Source organism: Trachurus japonicus, chromosome 10 (assembly GCF_045865225.1).
Source record: "Trachurus japonicus isolate A0001 chromosome 10, Traja_1.0".
NCBI lineage: Eukaryota > Metazoa > Chordata > Actinopteri > Carangiformes > Carangidae > Trachurus > Trachurus japonicus.
The window spans coordinates 15905602-15924042 of NC_140916.1; the positions used below are offsets into that span (position 1 = coordinate 15905602).

The 18441-nt window shown below is 43.3% G+C and overlaps 1 protein-coding gene across 5 annotated transcripts; it reads right to left on the reverse strand.

Annotated features, from left to right (window-relative positions):
* Nucleotides 1–634: 634 nt before the first annotated feature.
* On the reverse strand, nucleotides 635–16826 carry lnx2b (ligand of numb-protein X 2b). 5 transcript variants are annotated; one of them, XM_085789555.1, is made up of 10 exons: nucleotides 16778–16826; nucleotides 10826–11414; nucleotides 8710–8903; nucleotides 6462–6658; nucleotides 4715–5131; nucleotides 3706–3852; nucleotides 2638–2812; nucleotides 1822–2062; nucleotides 1555–1713; nucleotides 635–1449 (listed from the first exon to the last, which is right to left on the reverse strand). In XM_085789555.1, the coding sequence occupies exons 2-10, from the start codon at nucleotides 11233–11235 to the stop codon at nucleotides 1314–1316; spliced, it is 2076 nt and encodes a 691-aa protein (XP_085645681.1). In that variant the 5' UTR covers nucleotides 11236–11414; nucleotides 16778–16826; the 3' UTR covers nucleotides 635–1313. The 5 variants fall into 5 exon arrangements, with proteins under 5 accessions (XP_085645681.1, XP_085645680.1, XP_085645678.1 ...); XM_085789554.1 differs by having other exon boundaries at nucleotides 10826–11559; XM_085789552.1 differs by having other exon boundaries at nucleotides 16555–16826.
* Nucleotides 16827–18441: the final 1615 nt, after the last annotated feature.

The following is an 18441-nucleotide window of genomic DNA, read 5'->3' on the forward strand; positions in this document are numbered from 1 at the left end:
ACTGTTCAATAAATCTCGTATCAGTTAAGATACAAGGAAGGCCACTGGGAATGTGCTGACACAAAAAGAACGAGGTAAAACAATTTCACCCGGACTCGGCCGTCCACCTTTGAAATCATTTAAACAGAGAATAATGACAGAAAATAACGAGAGTAAATAATGAGGGGAATACACATTTTGGTAGAGTGGCAATTTAAGGCAAGTATACATTCTGGTTGTCCTTCAATGTCTACAAGGCACCCACTGATCAGAGTCATTCAATATGAAGCATTGTGTCATATGAAATAAATACAGAGCATTGGTACAGGTATCAATCAAAAAAAAAATCGAAAGTTGAATGTCTCATTTATGGATTAACAACACTTTTGATAGAAAAACGAAACATTGATCACATATTCATTCGCTTCAATCGACTCACTCACAGTTTATACCATCACCACGTCCATGTTTGTTTCCTATTAACAGAGATAACAGGAAGTCAACTTGGATGAATGTGTTTCTCAGCAGTGCAGCTCTGATTAAGTTTTCCATGCAGATTGATGATTCCCGTTATGGCTCTGATAAAACTGGACCTCTGATTTTGACTGTAGATCTTTTCTTCAAACTCCTTGTTCAAACACATCTCAACACAATGTGGCCACAGCTGTTGATTTTATTCTTATCAATTAAAAACTGATTGAATTTACTAAAATTTCAGGCTTCATCACTTGTTGCGATGTAAAAACGTGATAAAATCACACCAGTGAAACAAGGGGAGGAGGATTTCTCTGTCTTTGGCATCGGTCTTTACAAATCAGCAGCCATTTCATTACGTGTAGTCGTTTATAATTCACCATGACAACTGTCCACTGCTCTACGTTCCCTCTTTTGAGGTCATTAATGTGAATCGCTTGATTTAAGTCATGACTAAATGATAACATTATCCAACAGGTAAGCAAAAATATAGATAAAGCTTTCGAGGAAGATCAAAAAGGTGGTCCAAAATACCAAAACCAAACAATCCTTCCAGTTTGTCCTTAGTATATAATTCACTGATTGTCGTCATTTTTTCCACGCCATTATTAAACTGCACTGAACAGGTGCCAGTGTACACAGGATGGCTCTTAAACACACACACACACACACACACCCTGCGTTACATCACTGCTGAAAAGATTAACAAGAATGTAACCAAACAATAAGTTACATATGGAGGCGAAGGTGGTGAGTGGCCCAGCCAAGAACGCAGCCAAACAGGGGAAAAATGTGTGTGTGTGTTTCTGTGAGATAAAGGAAAATAGATAGTGAACGTGTGCTTGAGTGTGTGTGTTTTTCTACACCAGACTGCCAGGCCAGGACACCACGGTCAGTGTGACTTTATTCTTCTGCAGCTTCAGCATCGGGATGAGAGACGAGTTGTTCATTCCCACTGTTGTGGCTCCGTTCACTGCCACGATCTCATCGCCGCACCTGGAGGGAAGCACAGGTGATTAACGTGGGGCTTGACCGGTGAGAGTGATGACAGGGTGCGGGAGCTGATTGCATCATCGGAGGGTCAAACTGGGGTTAACCTACTTGAGGCGTCCGTCAAAGTGAGCGGGTGTACCAGGCACGATGGTTTTGATGAAGAAAGGCTGCTGGCCGTGGCTCTCCTCGTAGCCCCCGACGATGCTGAAGCCCCAGCTCTCGTTGTTGGTCTTGTGCAAGACGATGTCCCGGCACCAGTGCATGTGACTGAAACAACGAGGTCGGGCTCAGATCAGAGACATTTCACACAAAACAAACAGAATGTGGTGAAAACTGGTGAAGAGAAATCTCGGTGGCGATGAAAGGCCGCAGTACCTCGGCAACCCCAACCAGCGAGTCCACAGCGGCGTCCAGTTGAGGCTGTCGTCCCGTAGGTCGTCCATAGTGTCCAGTTCGTCCTTGTTGGCCTCGTCTTCCTCCTCCGATTCCTCAGAGAGGGTCTGGATGACACGGAGAACCACCTGGGACTGAGCCGTCTGAGCCTTCAGCACAGAAACGGCCTCGTTGTAAGTCAACTGGGTCAGATCCACGCCGTTGATGCTCAGCAGAATGTCACCTGAGGAAACACGTGAGGCGTTATCAAACAGGGGATGATACAGCTTGCTGTCAGTTCAATCCACATGTGACAGGCTTCTATTTTTGCACATCCTTCCTGTTTGAGTGTCCCTTAACAACACATTGTATCCAAGAATAGCAGCACGTGGAAAAAGAATTAGTCGATTCTGCTCCTAGACAATTGTCACATTGTCAAAGATCTGAAAACAGAACTGGAAATCATTTCCCATTAACAGTTCAAGGTTGTTCCAGGATATTTATCCAAATAGTCTCACACAATGAAGTTTGAATATATTGAACTGACCCCAATGCTGAATTTTTATTTAGGCTACGGCTGAGTGGATTTATCCATTCATCAGCAACTATCCTATGTATAATAATTATTAAAATACATTTATAATAAATAGCATTTTTAAGGGTTAATGTTTAATAAACTTCTGGTTTGTGGAGTTTATGTCACAAAAAGAAAATAATCTCACAAATAAACCATTAAAGAAAATAATGTCTCTAACAGACTCATCAAATTAAGTTCTTTATCAAAAGTCAGAGCCACAGCTGGCCAGATGCAGCCTGTACCTCTTTTGATGGTGCCATCTCGGTGCAGACAACCGACAGGCTGCACACTCGTGATGTAAACGGGCAGACGGCTGCGACAGTCCCTCCCTCCGGCGATGGTTATGCCCAGGGAAAGTCGAGGCTCCTTCTTTAGGCTCACAGTCTTCTCCTGGCTGGAAAACCCACCAGGAGGATCCTAAATGGACAATGATATAAATTAATATCAAGTAATGACATTGATCATCACATGTGGATTTACGTATGAACCTATGCAGGTCTTGTTCAGGACCCGTCTGTCATGAGCTTGAGCTCTGTGCTGTCAAAATGAAATCCTCTCTCCAGGATCCTTTGACTTAATTGATTCCCTTCACAAAACCAGTCACAGAAACAAATGTGAAACATTTGAGATGGAGCTGAGAGGTGAGGGTGGAGGCAACGTGTGAGGACCCACACTCGGCTCTCGTAGTGGAAGAGATGTGTGGAAAATGACAGTTTGAACCGAGCTTCCTTGTTTCTCTCTCTGGAGTCTGTAAAGCTTCAGAAAAAGGGAAGCTCGGGGGAGGTGAGGAGTCGGGGGAAGGGGGAGGGCTCTTCCTCCCCCCCAGCAGGGAACCCATCCCCCCCAGCAGGACGAAAAGGCTCGACTCTGCAGGCGAAAGCTAACTGTTACCAGCTTTGATCCTCTGCCACCCAAAGAAACAACCAAAAAACAACAAGACGGTGGCTGTGTAGCGGCAGAGTGAGCAGCACCCCGGGCCTTTTGATCAGGACAGAGGGAGGCCCCGGAGAATGGCTTTCATCTCTGTCACCGACGCAGGTGTCTGCTCACAAAGCGTCTCACCCCCAACTGGAGTGTGTGTGTGTGTGTGTGTGTGTGTGTGTTTGGAGGGGGTTACTATTCTTTCTACTGACAGTGCATGGTACGACTGAGTGTTAACAGAAGAAGTTTGTAATAAACTACAACCATTATTGTGCTTTATGACATTTTGAAATCCCAGCTGTCAACAGAATCTTATTGTTTTATATTAAAAGAGGAGGTCAGGAACCATCTTTTTTTTTTAAAGTTAATTGGGAAATATTCTGCATTACCTTCATGTAGGTGGACTGGCGTCTGAAGTATTGCGGCTCGGGCGGCCTCCTGGCTGCTCTGCCGTGTTGTCCCTCTCTGCTGCTTCCTCCTTCCTCCTGAGACTCTGCAGGCCTCATCACCACAAAGTTCACGCGCATCTCACTGGCCTAAATACAAAGGAGCAACAAAGACCAAAATAAGGGCACAGCACACAGCACCAGTTTCCTGCCACAGATATTCAGTTTCAGACTGATATGCTTCATTACTGGCAGCACCTGGCAGAAAACCTGCTTGACTCCATCACATTTAATGCACTTAGACAACTTTATTTTTACTCTGCAAGAAGTGGCTACACCGGCCTATCTGTCACTTTTCCTCCAGAGGAAGATTTCTAGTCAAGAACTATCTGCAAAACCATGACATTTTCTATGAATATTCATGGTCCCCTCGAGATATTCTTAGTGAATTCACTGAACTCTTGACCTTTTCTTTGGCTGCTACTATCAGGTCTAAAGATCTTTGATGTCTGGCCTGTTACCACAGACGGATTGCCATTAAACTCGTTGAATAAATTCAGGCTCTTTAGGTTTAAATCCTGTTAAATTCGTCCCATTAGGAGCCAAACTACGTCTAAGACTCGATGGTGTTTGCTTTTATTAATCACTTTCACACCGTGTGGTGTAACGAACGCTGCAGCCTCTAATCTACCGGGGGTCAAGGCTTTCAGGCTTGTGTTTGTTAATGCTACGTAATAGCATGGAAATTGAAACCAGTGATTATTCTTTGAGCCGCCGAATTCAAATGCTTGATGGGAAATAAAACTAACAACCAATAGGAACTGACAGCTGAACAGCAACTACAACTACAATAATTCAGATGATCTGCTTCTTCGTGTCCACGTTGGTGTGTTGCTTGCTCTTGGGTTGAAATTCTCAGAACAAAGCTCAGACTGTTTGGCAACTTAAATGAGAAGGCTCTGGCAGCCAATGCAAGACACAGAGTTAATGATACAATACATGTGTAATGTACCTGTATGATCTGGGCAGCACTCTCAGGTGTGCCATGTCTCAGGTCATGTCCATTAATGGCCAACACTTTGTCATTGTTCCTCAGTTTTCCGTCCTTGGCTGCCAAACCGCCAGACAGCAAGTCCAGAATGAAAACCCCGCTCTCATCCGACTTGCGTATGAGCTTGATGCCGAGCGGCTCGGCGCGCTGACTCTTCATCAGCGTCACCTGCAGGACCGTGCCCGGGTTGTGATTGGAAGTGGCGTTGCCGTGGGGATTGTGAGATAATGTGGTGGAAGAGGAGGGGTGATGATCAGACCGCGAATCCCTGACTTTGAAACCTTTCTCCTGCATCACGGTGAGTCTTAGGAGGGAGGGCTGCCGCAACGCGGCGACGGCCCGGGCGTGGGGGACGGAGGCCAAGCTGGCGTCATTCACCTGGATACAAAACATCACAGAGAGAAACAACAGCAACCACACAGTCAGTGGTGAAGCGGAGAAGAAAACTGAATAAATTGTGTTATTTTTTTGTGAAATAATTGTGTTGCCATCGGCCAAAGACTAAGGTTTAAATTTCTCTGACTTTTATTTTGTAACATAATTTCTTTGTCTTCTTCATGTACCGTAATGAGTACCATAATAAACACTGGTGACCTTGTGTCCTCTGTTTAAACAAAGAGCTTGTCAAGGTGATAGGTCCTTACTGATCTGACATGACAGCCAGCGGTCACAAAAATCAATGCATCGACTCTAAGGAAGAGAAATATTAAATTTCTAGATCATAATGATGCAACTGTCACTCATCTTCACCACCTCTCTCAACCTCCACCAGCTTCCCAAAGCCAAGAAGAAGCAGCTAATGTTGCACCTCCTAGAGGCAGCAAGCTGACTGGAGGAGGGGGATTTGTTTTCATTTTCAGGTTTGGGATTGGTTGGCTTTAAAATCATACTGGAGGACACACAGTGGGAGAGATGCCAGCGTTGAGGTTGAGATTGTCTATCAGCTCATTTTACATCAGTGCCATATTCCAGGAGAGCCAGAGGATAGAAATCCAAGGAGGACAATGTTGTGGGAATAGAGGAAACCACAACTTATTAAAATCTGGGATGGTTCACATTCTGCACTTTTATTCTTGTCTATGAAATAACGGCTACAGGAGAAAGTAATAAACCAAACATGTTACTGCAAGTAAGACGACGCTGAACCAAGCTTTGACGTTTTTGTCAGTTTGACTGACAGCAGATCAATCAATACTGAAAATACAGGACTCGTTAATTACAGCCTTAGATTGCACAATAAGATATGACTGCTCCAAGAAAACTCATCTCATGGCTTCATAATCACTCTGGTTATATAACCCACTCAAAAATAACAAATTCAGTTTCAGCAGTTTGTTTCAGTCCTTTTCATGTTTGAACACCGACTCTCTCCAAAAGAAAGGCGGGAAGTCAATCAGTGAGAGCAACCAGGTGAGGTTGTTTACGCTGACGTGACGTTTGTTCTCGGCAGTAGAAACCACGCCTCGTTGCCATGGAGCTAAAACTTGTTTATCTTGAATATCTACTTTCCCCATTCCCTCCTCAGAAGCGTTGTTTACAACACCAATGAGAAGGAACCGACAAGGTGTTTATGCAGAAATTTGTTAAGACGAACTGTGTCACGCAATAACACCAGAACACGTTTGAATTAACATGCACAGGAATAGAAAACTTGACATTATGGGCTATTTTTATCTCAGCACACTCCCTCATCCAGAGTCCCACACACCTCTAGGATGTGGTCCCCAGGGGCCAGTCGGCCATCACGAGCTGCTAGCGAGTCTCGGACAATCTCCTGGATGACTATGTTCCCCAGAGGAGTGTCTTTCCCTCCCACGATGCGAAAGCCCAGCTCCTCCTCCGGCTCTCTGTACAGCTCCACCGTGGTGGCCTCGGCCACCAGACTGGACCGCAGAGGTGTGTTGTCTGGAGGGAAGAGAAAGAGAGAGCAAGGTCAAATAAACACGCTGATAATACGCGATAATAACATCAGTGTTGAGCATCAGTGTGCATCAGTAGTTATGACATTTTCCAGGCTGCTTAGCTGCAATTAGTTTGGTCCAACAGTGGCAAGAAACATAAACAGCCAGGATATGAAACTGGTTTTTAACTGGTAACCCTTTAATTTACAGGCTGTTAATTATGTGATAATGTCAAGAAATAGCCAAGAAATAACAGTCAATTTCATAGTAATGTCATATTTGTCATAAAGGCAAAAGACTACACATGCTTTTCATGCTTTGAATTTTTTGGGAAAGGCCAGAATTCTTCTCCACCAAGTCCTTGACCGATATTTCTGGACTATTTCTACACAATCAATTGTTATTTCTTGGCTATATTTCTCGACATTACTATGAAATTGAGCGTTATTTCTAGGCTATTTCTAGACATTATGACGCAATTAGTTGTTATTTCTTGGCTATTTCTTGACGTAATTATCACGTAATTAACGGCCTGTAAATTAAATGGTTACCGAATATTATTATTGAGAGGTACAAGACTGTAGAAGTATTCTTATTAGATTACAACTTTTAAATGGGTTGTTGTTGCTTTGAATGTCTATTAATATCAATACAAGTTTGAAGATTACATTCAATAGCCCCATGACATATGAATGAAGTAATGTTACTATTCATAAAAATGCATTCAGTTTACTCCCTGATGAGAGTACTCTAGAAATCCCCAGGTTAGATAAACTTGCATGGAAACAGAAACACAGGAAAAGGGTAAAATTTTTGCCCAAACTGTCCTTTGTAAACATCCTGATCCGAATGTGTCCTCCCATACTAACTGTTATGCGTGCACACGTTTTTCCCCTCCACTGAGGGATTATTGTTGCCATTTAAAGAGCCTTCAAGCTTTGAAAACATAAAAAGTATTGTAATTACCCAAAACGATCCCTTAAAATGGCAGAACATTAAGTATTTAAAAGGAACAGTGTGACGTTTTGAATGTTAAGATAATCTCTGTACTGAAGAATTGGAGATAAATACTGATCCTCTCATCTTACTCCCAGAAAAACTTGACTGAGCCAAACTCAGGAGGAAGACATCTTCACAAGTCCAGACATGCATGAAATTACACAATGGTTTGTGAACCAATAACCTGCTTTCAAGCTTGAGGTGACGTCTGTTTTCACAGTTCACACAGAACGGTAACATAGACAGGAAACAGAGTGAACAAGAGCTTCTTATCATAACAGCAAGATACTGACTATTTCAGCAGATTGAACCTCAGAGTACCTCAGCCTTGAAAGTTATCTCTACCTACACAAAGGCCATACAAGTATTTACATGTTACAGCTGACAGCTCACCACCGCTGCCAGTCCTTTCAGTCCCACTAGCATCACATCGCTGAGTAGGCTATCACTTGGATGAGTTAACATGCCGACATGGAAAAAAACACATCGATCAGTGCAGATATGATGTAATTGAATGTGAATGTGTTCGGTCATTGCATTTCTCTAAAGTGTTTGCTGATTTGGGGAAACTGTTTACCAGTTGCTTGGAAACTATGTCTCAGTGGACTTTGGTCCAAAGAACTGTCTTTTAAGTAAGTAGGTTATTCTTTGTGATGAGACAGGTTAAAAAGTCTGTGAGCCGGTACATGTTGCTACAGCCAGGCTGATGATTCACCTGTGAGGGAGTCAGAATCAAAACCTCGAGGCTAAAAACATCAGCGTTTTCCGTCTATGTGTTCTGACAACCACCACCCCCACTGATGGGAGCGGGCACAAGGATTTACGCTTTCTGCAATCAGCCCAGCGGGGAAACTATTTCCGCTACATCTGCCAGCTTCTATAAACATTGCTCACTGTCACTGGCACAGAGTATGACCAGCCTCTTCTTGCGAATGGTCATTTCCAAAGTAGTGGCTGGTTTAATTATCCTGTTTGCACTGAACTCAGACGTGGGCGACTACTGGATCACTGTTGCGATGGTTGACTGTTCGATGAAAGATAAAAATGACTTCATACCCTCCTCGCTTTCCTCATAGGCAGGATTAATCAGCCCAGGCTCAGGCTGATCCCTGGTGGGATGTCGAGACTGCGTTGCCGAATGTTTAGCATCACCAGACGACTCCACGTCACCCTTACGTCCCTTTAACTCATTCCACGAGGGCCTCTTCCTCTTCTCTGCTTCCTCCCTCAGTCTTTTAAAAACAGGACATCTGTGGAAAAACAGGAGCATGTCAGAAATTAGTGAAGGGAATGACTGGAGTGACATTTTCTTTCCTTTTAGAAACAACGCCCATGAATAATAGAAAAGGGGATGATCTGAAATAACTCTGGCCACAAAGAAACGCCACAGAAACAGGGGAGAAAGACATGTGTTTTTAAGGGGGAACAGGACACAGAAGGGTTTGAACAAGATGCTCTATGCAGGTGAATAGACAATTCCACTGCATTGCAGGGAGCCTGGGTGAGATGGGTTGAGTCTGATTAAGTCAGTCACAGTGCTGGGACTGCTGCTTGTTCTTCATGCCTGAACTTTGCCTCCTCATTGTTTGCACAGAGAGGCTGCAAAACGACAATCTGCCAACCACAGCTGACTGCGTCACGGCTGGGGTGATAAGCACCGCACCGGTTAGTCCATGTGAAAAACAAGGCAACTGACCTGCACCACCTCATCTTGACCTAAGAAATTATAATTTTGAGTGTCCACAGAGGGACTGTGACTATGAGAGGAACCAGGAATAACAAACAAGGCAAATTATAGTTATTATACATTCCTGAGAAGTCAGAACTCTTGTGTCATGACTTGATAAACCTCGGATATCATGTTTACCTTCACGTGGAAGTACATGCATGTAGCGTGTGTGTGGACATTTGATAAAACTCCCAATATATTTAATGAATCAACTTACTTTACCATACAACATGATATGGTTAACCCAGCACACATGGAAACAACCTGGCAGCACCTCTAAAGATAATTAAAGGGATAGCTCAACATTTTGGCAAATTGGCCCATTGCCATAATCCCTAAGTCATAGCAGTAGGTTCATTACCTGTAATTGTCGGTGCAAGCTATTTTTAGAACAGCGGAGCAGAGCTGCGAGCTGCTCAGAGCTACGCTACGGAGGCTAATGGGATTTCTTGGTTTCCTTCATCAAACTCATCAAATACACAATCCAACAACTCCAAAACGCTCTGGTGGACAAGTTGTGACCTGCACATTCACCACGCTATGAGATAATAACGAAACGTTACGAGACAGGGTTGTTTTCTAGGTAAATTCACGCAAAACAGCTGATGCGCGTTGCTTTCAGGGGCAGTTGTCCGGCAAGCACTCTCTGCATTTGCCTCAAAAACAACTCTGTCTCACTCTGTTACGAGACAGAGGGATTGGGATTATGGCAATGGGCCAATTCGCCAAAATGTTGAACTATCCCTTTAACATGTTACATCTTGTTTGTTTTCATCATACAAAAAAAATGATGAATTGCAATTTAACATTGATGACTAGTCTCAGTTTTATGCTTCAGTTTTGTAAGGATTCAACAAATCTTAGAGTCACTGGCAGGAGGATTTTGTACTTACCTCACTTGCTACTCTAAGGTAAGAATTTGGCTGCTTTACTATTCCTTTAATGACTTTTAAGGAGAGAGTGACAGAGACAAATATCATTATGGCGTGAGAGACGGTGAATCATTAGTAATACAATTCAACTGTAAAAGTGATATGTCATTGTCAGGTTCTGTTTATACAGCATTATCTCTTGTCGTTACAAATTATCATCCTGTACTCACTGCTTTGTTTGTACGCCCCCACCTGGTACTATCATAATCTACTCACAGTACCACTACACACGCTTAAAGGCGTATTCACAGAGGCTCCATGATGTGATTTATATGTCTTGGTATTCCCCTGAAGCTGTGCCCCTAATTCCTTGAATCCTCGCTAAAAGCCTCCCCATGACATGTTGATGAAGCCCAGGAGTTCCTCTACTCTCTCGTATCACCCATGCATCGTCTATATGTTGTGGGTGAAACAGTAAGTTGTCTGTGAAACCCCTGTGTTGTGCAGCTATACGTATGATTGTGTCATATGATCTGACAATCAGATATCATGAACCCCACCAGAGTCTTACCTGTTGTGTAGGTGAGGCTGGAGTTCGCAGCGCTGCATCTGCTGCTGACACTCTTCAGAGTGAGGGCACATCACGGCCAACTTGTCCAGCAGGTTCCTGACCAGCAGGCTGGAGGGACGGCACTGATGTAACTGCAGCCGCTGGCGGTCCACGGGGCAGAAGTCCTGCTCTTTCAAGAAGTTGCTGAGGCAATGAAAGCAGTAAGTGTGGCCACAGGGGGTGTCCATAGGTTTGAGCAGGGGCTGCAGACAGATGTGGCAGACCAGCTCATCGTCCACCTCATCCAGGTACTCGTACAGGTGGCTCTCCTGGCCCTCGTGCTGCTGGCCACACTCTTTACATACCCGCGCCCACGACAGACCAGCAGTGCTGCTGCTGTTGCAGGCAACTTTGGTTTCTACTGTAGCCATTGGCTGAGGGAGCTCAGTCCAAACCTGAGATCTGTGTCCTCTTATCTCCTCAGAAACTGTGCCCGGTGTACGTCCTGAAGTCTACGTCTGCATGTCCAGAGCCGAATCCATTCAAATGGTGAACGTAAAACAACGAACCAGGGTCAGCGATGGTATCTCCTCGTCTTCATTTTGTTTTTCTGTTGAGAGAGAGAAACACAGTGAGATCTGCTGCAGAAGTTGAACTATTCCTCCTCATACTGGCCGGCTCCACAGGAAATGACAAATCCACAGAGCAGCAGCAATATGGCAGCAAGCCGCAGCTGCTTCCTCTCAGCGAGTTTCCTGAGGGACAAAAGGAATTCTCATCTCAGCTTAAAGTCACCACGCTCACACAGAAAGGGGCTAAACTCTGTGAAATGAGGCAGGAGGACCGGACTAAAGTCAAACCCCTGCTAATGGGAAGGAACAAAGGCACGGCACTACACGAGAGTAAGAAGTTTGAATGAACTGGGCAGAAACGCAACCCCCATCGCTAATGACCCCTTGCACCCAATCAGCAGTGGTCTCCATCCCTTTGTGCCACGCTTAATCTCCTTTAATTCCCTCTCATAAGGGGAGTACTGATTAGCAACACATTCTTTGGTGAAACTTTTGGCTACTTACTCCACATATGAGCAAAAAAAGTGGCGTTTTGCACAAATTACACTGAGTTAATTCTCAAGAAATCCACCTTGTAAGACCGATGTCATCCACTTGAAGTGAGGTAAGTGGGCTTCAAAGGAGAACACCGCATAGTTTGAATGCAGTTCAAAAGGTGAATATTCTTGAAGAGTTCAAAATAATTAAAAGAAAAAGTGTAAATAGGTTGCATTAAATGGGGAATGCACTTGCCCGGTAGAGTTCGTGCCACATGGGCTTGGTCCTGACCTCCGTAGCCCAGGTTTGAGTCTCTACTGAGGCATTTCGCTGACTGTCATCCCTTCTCTCTTTTTTCTCTCTCTCACACAACGTCTACCAAACAAAAAGGTAGAAAAGACTCAGAAATGACTTAAGGACTTTTGATCTAAACACTTCCTGGTCCTCCTGATGTCAGAAAAGCTCAAAGCACCACTAAACACCAACGCAACGCTTAATGACTTACAAGAGGAGTACAGAAAACTCTTCCCTCGAACGTTACAATATATCAAAAAGACAAAATAAGCTGTAACAATGAACCCAATACCTTCAGTTTCCTTTCCCTTTGTGACCTAAGTCCAGATTTCTAGCACAAAAGGGCTGCTTTATCTTCAGCGTGATTACCTTGGAGCGACTCACCCGAGATGATATCTTTGTTGTCAAGCTCCCAGCCCACCACACGCAAACACAAGACTCCAGTCTCGCAGCTGCCTGAAGCCCGAATGAAACCAGAGCCCTGCCTCTCCAGCAGCACACCGTCAGAATAATGTGTGTGTGAGTAAGAGTGTGTGTGCAATGTGTGTGGACACATTTTTGTGTGCATGAGTGTAGATGTGTATGAGCTCTGACTGCACCGGTGTGAGGAATGCAGAAGGGAATTAGTGTAACTAGGCAGACAGAGAAGAAAGGCCTCGGTCAATGGCAGTGAATGTGTGTGCGTACATGTGCGTTTGTGTATGTGTGTGTGTATTTGGGGGGGGTGGGGACTCAAGACTGCTGATGCTGCACTACCACAGGTAAAGTACTCTCAGTAGCTAGAATGACTGATTGCAAACACAGGAGCGTGATTACAAATATGTGTGCACACAAGTCTTTCCACATACATGTGGCTGAGGTCATACAGGCCTCGTTCCCTCTTTGTCTTCACTTTGTGCAAGTGATACCTCCTCCTGTAATGGATAGGGGTCAGGGATCCAGTAGCATAGAGACAGGGGCACAGTAGAAACCGAGCTGTGCTCCACTTATTTAGAAACTACACAACCTGGTGCTCGAGTGAGAAATAAGACGATTAACACACTAGGCTGCTCTGCCGTCTGGTCAATAAAACATGCACACTTTCACTCCCATCGAATTCCTTCTCTATCGCTGTTATACTATTCGTTCTCTGGACGTCGACGCAGCTGACCGCAGAGTGCTTCCAAAGGTGTCTGGATCTGAGGCTGTTTGCTCTGTAACCACACTAACACACATCACTGTGTCGCTCAAGGATATGATAGGAAATCAATAAAGGTGCTTGTATTTCTTGGAATCCTCCATGTGAAACAGGGACTAGTCAAAACGATACTGAACAAGGTAAAAAAAAAAAAAAAAAAAGATGTGAAGAAACATTCAGGCAATTTATTGATCTTTTGTTAAATAAACAGACAGCTTTTCTCCGTTTCACGTCACTGTAAATAGAATATAATGGGTTTTTGACCGACAACAAGCGTTTTGAAGTCACCACCTTGATCTTGGGTAGATTTTAATCTGCTGACATTGTACATTTATACACTTGTTTTAATCATTCATTTGAGGAATTTTCCAATACTTTACTTTGTTTTTGGGTTTTTTGGGGTAAGTAGCGATTTATACATTAACAAAAAAACTAACTGGCAGTTAAATTGACAATGACAATAAGTGTTAGATGCAGCAGGTAAAAACAGGTAACAAAGACATAACCTTGGGCAATGGGATATTTTTCTTTTATTTATCTCCTGACTACATATAAAGCACAGTTATGAATAAATCCTAATCCCTGACTGGGACAAGAGAATTACCTCCAACACTCCCACACATACCACAACACAACATTTACACCTGGGGTTAAAGTCTGTGTTTATGCAATTGGCGCAATAGGACGGCGTTACAATATAACAACATGTATATACAAGGTTTTTACAGGTTAAGAGGCAACAAATGTTCAACACAACCAGGCTTGGTGGGGGAACTCCTTATCCAAATGGAAATGCCTTGTAATCATGTGACAGACTAAGCTATTGGGAGAAATGTCTGTGGCCCTACAGCGTCCTCCGGTCTCTTGGAGGATTACCCACAGTGGTGGTGGCGCTCCATCAAAGCCGAGCCGTGTGATTCGCTCTGATGTCTGATATGAGTGAGTCACATGTGCCGCCACTCCCTGACTGAACACAGGTGAGGCCACGTTCAACAAATAATCTCTGCAGTCCATGAGACACCAGATGTGTCATGTCTAAACTCTCTATCTCACACCGTCAACGTCTGGCATCATCTCCAAGGCAAATTAGACAGAAATACTGGACAGGAAGTGGAAAATGAATCAAATTCCTCGCCAGAGGGGAATGACTATAATCATCAGTGTCTGGGTATGAGTATTATAAAGAGTTTATAAAGTGACGACACTTTTCACAAGTTACTAATCAAAACAGCGCTTACCAGATGTTTTCTGCCTTAAATTTGAACATATTACTTCATTGGTAAAAACAACCAGATGCTATCTATTTATCTACTTTGAACATTATGTAACAAGCAAATGCTGTTGCTGTAGCAACAACACGTAGCTTTAAATATAACAACCAATATTTGCATTAGATATCGACTATGGGGGAAAAAAGCAAAACAAAACAACTCCTACAAAACATTAGGACAAAACCAAACCAACCTCACAACATAGTCGAGGACTCACTCACTCACGTGTGTTGCGGTGCCAGCGTCTCAGGGACAAATCACACCTGAAGGTTAAAGCTTGTGTTCACAAGGCTCCCGTGCCTCCCACTGTACCTCAGCTAGACCGCACATGCAAACACCACCCATGGCTTTCACTTTGGATATCAACCATTGTATTCTGCATAAAGGGCAAAAGGCAGCAAGTCGAAAACAAAAGTCCTCTGCTCATTTTCTCACAGTGCAAAATACAAGGACACAAATACTCATCTGAAACTTTCCCTGTGCTCTCGTGAGTGGGTTTTTGAAACAGCAACAACAAAAGCAACATATAAACAACAGTGTTATCCTCAAACTGTGTTGTCATTTAACTGGAATAGTAGCTACTCAGGGTTGAGTCAGACAACTTTGACTTGAAAACTACCGTACTAAAGTAGCTCTTTGCAAAACTACTATCTGAAATACCTGCAAGGCTGCAGCACATAATCACACTAAATGAGGCCAATTTAATACTTGTTCCACTTTTGTATCTTGACCGGAGGAGAAGGAACAAAGTCAAATACTCCTGACACAGAACAAGGAGTACTTTCTAGTGTTGTGTGCTCAGTTTTCATAATATTATATTGAAGCATTAACATGCAAGCAGCATTTTAATGAGATGATTGGTTTAATCGATTAAAAGAAGATTGATGACTAATTATTTTGATAATGGAAAAATCTGTGTTTTTGTTTTCAAAAACAAGAACTTGGACATTCAGTGATGTCACCTGGGACTTTTTCACAGTTTCCTGACATTTAACTCAATCAATGGATCAGTTCAGTTCATAATAGACAGTTTGATAGGAAATCTATAAATTACAGCAGCTTATCATATGCTCTGTATGTAAAACCTGTATCAGAAAAGTAGCTAGTGACTCCAACAGTCAAATAAGTATATGATGAACAACAACATTAAACTACTAATGTTGTCGAATTGGTGAAATGTTGTGAAGTTAATTTACTCAAGAAGTAGGCTACTTGAGGGAAGTTCATACTTCTATTTTGCTACATTTCATTTAGAAATATAGATAGGCTACTTTTTACTCCAGTGTCCAGTCCTTTATAAAACAAACATTGTTATAGTTGAAACTATCCAACAGCAATAATTGGCCCTGTCTTGACAACTGCTTATGACTCTTCAGTGAATCATAAGCACAATAACACACACTGTGTAAGAGACATGGAACTTTCACTTTTGATATTATGCATTATTAGGCTACTATAAGGAGTAGGCTACGACTATTTTATTTTTAAGAGATGAGTAGCCTACTCCTTCCACCTCTGGCTGTCTTGTCAGTGGGACCATAAATAACTCAGTGCCCGGCCCCCTGCCCTCGACCCTCCACCCTCCACCTCCCACCACCTCAGACCGGGGCTGTTGGTTTTGTCCTAATCACTACACCTATGTGACGGATCCATATGACAGAAGAGGTGGTAAAAGACAGTCCACCGGTGATCTGATGATGACCGCGGCGAGCAGAGCAGGTAGAGTCGGACACGGCTTCACCTTCAGCACATGTAGGAGGCGACACGGCGCTCAACACCGCACACCTCCACCTCTGTCTGTCTGTCTGGAAACTCACTTTACTCCTCCAATACCAACACATTTCACCATTAAAACACCGACTGGGTTCAAACCTTAAAGTCCGAGGCGGCTATCTGTCATGTGTGTTTACATAAAAACCCCACATACTTTGCTGAAGTCGACACCGAAACTCGCCTTACCTGTGTGAAGGTTGTTTTCCGGAAGCAGCAGCAGCAGCAGCAGCAGCAGCAAACCTTTGGCTAAACAAAGAGCTCCGTGTAAAACTCAGAGAAACACGGTTAACCTATATAGGCTTTATATGTAAACTACACAGACTGTGACCAGCAGCTACACTACCGACGGGTTTCTCTGTCTCTCTCTCACACACACATACACACATGCACATTATTCATATTCAGTTACCTCATAGCTGTCGGGGAACAGCCGCAGCCCGGTGATCCAGGTGGAGCTCAGCCCACAGGCGGAGACTGGGCGGCCGTCCCAGTATCGAGCAGAGGTGCTAGAGAGCTAGAGAGATAGAGACATCCAGCTGCAGGACGGCTAGAGACGAAGAAGAAGAAAAAGAGGAGGAGGAGGAGGAGGAGGAGGAAGACATCCATGCAGGTGTAACTGTGTTTCAGTAGGCTACATCACTGTTGTCTTCTCCCTGACTCATTACAGAGCTTTAATAAAACACCAGTTATTCATTATAACTTGAATAACTCATATCCACAGTCACATTGATCCATAGCCTACCGGTATTTAATGAAATTTAATGAAAAATGCAGAGTCTGTTGTTGTAGGCTATGCTGTTTGGTCCACATACAATTTCCTCAGTGGTAAAAAAAAGAAAAAGTACTCACATTATTTGAGTGAAAATATGAATACTAGGCTACAGTTATAGCCTACCTACAAAAACAAAAAAACAACTCATCTTGGTTAATATCAGAAGTTAAACACCTGCATTCAAACTGGTGAAGCGGTGGAAAGTTAACTTGACCTGGATATTAGTTTTTCATAAAGAACTGAATGGACATTGATAATGGATTAATCAGTCTTAGCATGGGCATGGATGGATTTCACACATTTTGTAGTTCCCAGTTTTCAAAAATGAGAACTGAGAACAAGACATTTATCATAATGTCACTTGGGGAATTTATTGGTATTTCCTGACATTTTAACCTGAACAGTGGATCAATTCATTGTGGAAATAACAGACAGATTCATCTATAAGGGAAATAATCATCAGGCTACTTATCATTTTGTATGTAACATCTTTATGAGCAAAGTAAGCAGTAACTGCAACAGTCAAATAAAAGTTTGCTACAATAGGTAATCCACAGATGTGGTTATGTACAATCATCACATCATTAAACATAGCCATTGAACATCCAAGATGGCCACGAGCAGCAAAAAGCCAGCGTCTCTGCGCTCTCAAGTTAATAAAGAGGATAAAGAGGATGATTCTAATAAACACGAAGACATCCTACAAGCGATTGAGACAATGGAAAACAGAATCTCCAATAACATTAAAAGTTTGGAGGAGACGATCGCCGATAAAGTTGCGGCTGCTGTTCGGGAAAAAATGGAGATAATCCGACAAGAATTCAAGGAGGATATTGTGGATCTTTACTGCCGTGTTAACAACCTGGAGGCGACCGTGAAGGATAACCCCCTTTTTGACCCTCAGTTCAGCTCAGAGGTGGGTGATTTTAGTGCACGTTTGAAAGTGTTGGAAGACGCCGCGGCTGCTACACCGGGCCCGAGCGCACCTGGAGTGAGGAGCAGTGATTTAGCGCTCAACGTGGTGATTAGAAATCTTCCACACAGAGTGAATGAAGTCACGCTGAACTCCGTGAACTGTTTAATTAAAGACGGACTTAAAATCAAAGACATTGAGTGCGTGTCCGCAGAAAGGAAACAGTCACGTAACAACAAACCGGGGGTTATAATCGCCAAGTTTGGTTGTCATGAACACAAGAAATCTGTAATGAGCAAAAAAGCAACATTACAGAAACATTCGGAGTACAAGAAGGTGTATATTAATCATGACATTGCCTTTGAACAGCGGGCTATTGAGTCCAGCT